The sequence below is a fragment of the Phaseolus vulgaris genome, chromosome 11, assembly GCF_051622355.1.
Source record: "Phaseolus vulgaris cultivar YP4 chromosome 11, ASM5162235v1, whole genome shotgun sequence".
Taxonomy (NCBI): Eukaryota; Viridiplantae; Streptophyta; class Magnoliopsida; order Fabales; family Fabaceae; genus Phaseolus; species Phaseolus vulgaris.
This window is the reverse complement of record NC_143508.1, coordinates 9,667,692-9,671,898: the sequence shown is the minus strand read 5'-3', so window position 1 is coordinate 9,671,898 and position 4,207 is coordinate 9,667,692. Positions and strand designations below refer to the sequence as shown.

Sequence of the window (4,207 nt, the reverse complement as noted above, 5' to 3'; positions counted from 1 at the left end):
CAATTTACAGGTATTATTTTGTTGTTTTCTGTGGTGGTTTATAAAGTGCATCACTGCATGGAAAAATTCCTTTACCTAAGGAAGAGATCGGTTAAGAAAAAAAAAAAAGAACAACAACCACAGATGGGAACCGAAGGGGAACAACAACTACATATAGAAACTGGAAATTCCGACGAGGAACAACCAAACCGGAAATTTCGGCGGGGAAGAGCAACCACCCATGATAACTGGAAATACAGGGGAATAGAACCAACTGATGAAAAGTATTGAAATCCAAAAATAAACAGTAGTTTCACACAATTGTAAAGATTAACAGATATGCTACTGGTTTCTGATTTTGATTTCTTTTGGTTTCTGGTTTTAATTTTTTTTTGTTTTAATTATGTGAGTATAGAATTACAATAAACTAAAAAAAGGAGTGATAAAAATAAAATAATTATGTAAGTAAAGAATTAAAATAAAAAAGGAGTGTGAAAAATATTACCTTGCACTACTGGTTTCTCGTTCCAATACAAGCAGCAGCAACCTGCCATGCCTTGATTTAGTCTTGATTTAGTCTTGATTTAGTATTGTATAATCACACCTTCTTTAATTTAGTCTTTATTTGTAAACTTTCTTACGTATATTGTTTTGAAAAATGCATGAATAATTCACTCCACATGTTTTTGATCGGGTGACCTTTGATGTTAGACAGATAAAAAAATCTTAAACCTTTATCACAAAAACTATTTCCAGAGTCAATGACAACAAATCCATTATCATTGGAGAAGGAACTGGCTTTATTTCAAACAATTTGAACTTTAATATTATTGTTGTTCCTTCTCTAAAATATAATTTATTGTCAGACTCTCAAAACTCTATTATCTATTGTACTCTTCTTCTGGTGTAACTCTTGTGTTTTTAAGAACATTCAAACGAGGATGTAAGTTTAGGCACTATAATACCTATAATGTTGTATCCATACATGCAAAAATTTAGGTAAATATCTATACAGGATCAGATCTATTGCAAGAAACTTTTATTCATACCCATCAAATTCGAGTTTGATTATCATCCATATTTCCATTCCACTCTTTCATTCCTAAGCACAAATTGGGTTTTCTTGATATCGCTAAACTACGTAACCAGAGTAACAATATCTCCACATCTACTTATTTTTAGTCTGTAAAAATATTGACGATAATGAATAAACAAGCATCAGTATCATCAAAACTGAAATAAATCAGGTCCCAAAAACAAGACCAAACAGAACAAACATATTCCGAATTTGCTAGATATATATCTCACTGTTCACTGTAGGGGCAAAGCAACATTCGGTAATCAATGCCCTGACCAATCTGTTTTTGACTAGATGTTCAAATGTTGAAATTCGAACTACAGGTTGAAGGAGTAATTATCCATTTACCATTAACCCTAAAAAAGGGAGCTAGACCAAATCTGAGCATGACAGCTTGAACGTACCAACAACATTCATTAGATTTTGGGTCCAGTTGGAGCTTCCAATTTCATGGTCACGTGTTTTAAGCAGAGAAATAAACCACACTCAACCCATGCATTAAATCATCCTAGAAGTCATAGTCTATGTCAGAGATTACATAGTCCATTACTCCATCTGCATAACCTCCCTAAATCATCAGCATTCCACAACATCTTAATTCCCAATTTTACATAACTCATTCTAGAAAATAGATGTCAATATAAAACCATTCCCTAATCTTCAGTTAATTACTTACAACTTTTGAATTAGTCATATCACAGAATGATACCAGAGCTAGTTCCATGAGCAAATGGTCTCGTTCTTAGAAAAACTAAAATTCATTTTCTCTCGATACTTTACCACCGCTAATTATTTCCATTCTGTAAGTAAGCGCATAATTCACGTACGAAAACGAAAAAGAAGTGAGGATAGGGAAATTCACGAGTTCAGACAAATTCAGACTAGTAGAATAGAATTCAATCAATGAGTTAAAATTAAACACTAATCGAAGAATTTGAATAGAATGAATCAACCGAAGAAACCTGTTTGGCGCCAAACAGCATTTCGAACCTGACGCAGGTCTCTCCCTTTCAGCGTTCTCCCTATCCCTTCCATAACAGAATAAGCGAGCATCGGCGATTGCGCTGAGTTCCGCGCCACGAATTCGTGCGGCGGCACTATCTCGTCTTCTTCGTCCTCCTCGTCGTCATCGTCGAAGTCGAAGTGCCTCCGCCGCCCCTGCGCCGACAGGATCGGGACGTTCACCGGCGCGGACTGGTGGAACTTGACGGAGGACGGTTGCGCCGGGGGCGGAGGCCGCGGGATGACGGGAATGACGCGCGAGGAGGAGGAGGAAGAGGAAGCGGAGGATATGGAGGAGATTGAGGCCTTGTGGCAGTGCTGCGAAACGTTACGGAGGTTGTGAGAGGTTTCGTTCTCGGGGAGCGCGGCGAGTATGCCTTGAGAGTGGTGGTTGTGGTTCTGGTGGTGATGGAGGAGGTGGTGGTTGGGAGTGGGGCAGGCAGAGGAGGACGTTGAAGAGGAAGGAGTGGAGGCGCTGTGGTGGTTTGAATCGGTGTGGAAGTCGCCGTTGAAGAAAACGACGTCGTCTTCATGGAGCTCATCGTTGGTGGCGACGAATGGAGAGTGCGGCGGCGCGTAAGACGGAACGCCGAGGTAGCGCTCTGTGGCGGAGGGCTTTCTGATCGGAAGACGGTTCGGGGCGAATGGATCCATGCCGGTTCGGTTCGGAAAGGTGAGAGAAACGGAAAGAAAATAGGAATAACAGAGCGGTGAGGTGAACGGTGACGAGAGTGAAGGGGCTAATGGCTAGGCTTTTTCGTTCCTTTCTAACAAAAATTATTTTTCTTACATATTAAAATCATTTGGTAACTGAAATGGACGGTTAAGATTTTTTTAATATAGAAAAGGAGTTACCCTCAATAATTTTATTCCACATACATATGAATTGATCTACAACGTGTGTTAAATATTCAATTCAAATGCAGAAGTCATGACAATAAGTAGAGATTTTTAATGCGTTCCATTTGGTAAGAAATGTGATAATTGTGAATGTATTTTGAAATATTTTTAATAGTATAAAATATAAAATTACAAATTTATCCTTTGTATTTTTAGAAATTATAAGTTATTTTTATGTAGATTTTAGTTAAATAAAATAGTGTACAATTAAAAGTATAAATAATTAGATATTTTTGTGTTATATTAAAATTTTATTTTATTATTTATTTTATGAATTAATATTATTTAATTTTACTAATAATATAATTAAATATTTGTGTTTGTTAAATTCATGTATTTAGAGAATTTTAATATTATTTATGATTTTTTTATTTATATTATAATATATTATATATTAAGTATATATATTTTATTTATATAAAATATTAATATTAATTATTATTTTCATTATTATTATTGTTATTATAAAAAAATAATATATTTTAAAAGTAAATAAATATTTAAAATTTGAATAACATATTTTTTTATTTTTAAAAATATTATGATATATGAATTAATAACATAAAAAATGATATTTTATATTTAATTTGTCATGCATAAACACGGATTGAACCCAACTAATACACAAACAAAAGTATAATTTTTAAAAAAAAATTATACACCTAGAAAAGAGCACAAGAAGTTGATGGATGAAGATGTGTATGAAGAATTCATATGTGTGTGACCACAAAACACCCATATGAAACTAAAAAACCAAACAAAAATCATTTAAAAACCTGAAAGTGAAAAATCTAGAAAAAGAAACGGTTTTCTTAAAATATAACGATAATCGATTATCCGCAATTTTTAACAACATAATCGATTATATTTTGCTTTAAAAAATAATCATAATCTATTATCTACACATTTATAACATCATAATCGATTATGCTTCTATTAACACACAAAACTTGAAACACAAAGAAGGTAATCGATTATGAATTGTTTTTTTATGTGTTAATTGATTGGTTGAGATGTCCAACAGAAACCACATGGTTGTTACTTTTGATATGTTGTCTAAAATATCTACGTTCAAACAAACAACCAAAAAATATTTGAAGCAATTCATTTAGAGCAATAACACGTGGAAGTAACACTTTTCCACCCGAACAACACATTAGGTGAATCGTAGTAAAACAATAATGAATACACTACAAGAAAATAGTGATTTAGTCATCAAATCTAGCTACCAAAAACCATTGGTCGCAA

The 4,207-nt window shown here is 33.8% G+C and overlaps 1 protein-coding gene across 1 annotated transcript; it reads right to left on the bottom strand.

Annotated features, from left to right (window-relative positions):
- Positions 1-1,922: 1,922 nt before the first annotated feature.
- Positions 1,923-2,845, bottom strand: LOC137828565 (uncharacterized). The gene has a single exon (XM_068635189.2). It carries the CDS (start codon positions 2,711-2,713, stop codon positions 2,006-2,008), a length of 708 nt encoding a protein of 235 aa, XP_068491290.1. The 5' UTR covers positions 2,714-2,845; the 3' UTR covers positions 1,923-2,005.
- Positions 2,846-4,207: the final 1,362 nt, after the last annotated feature.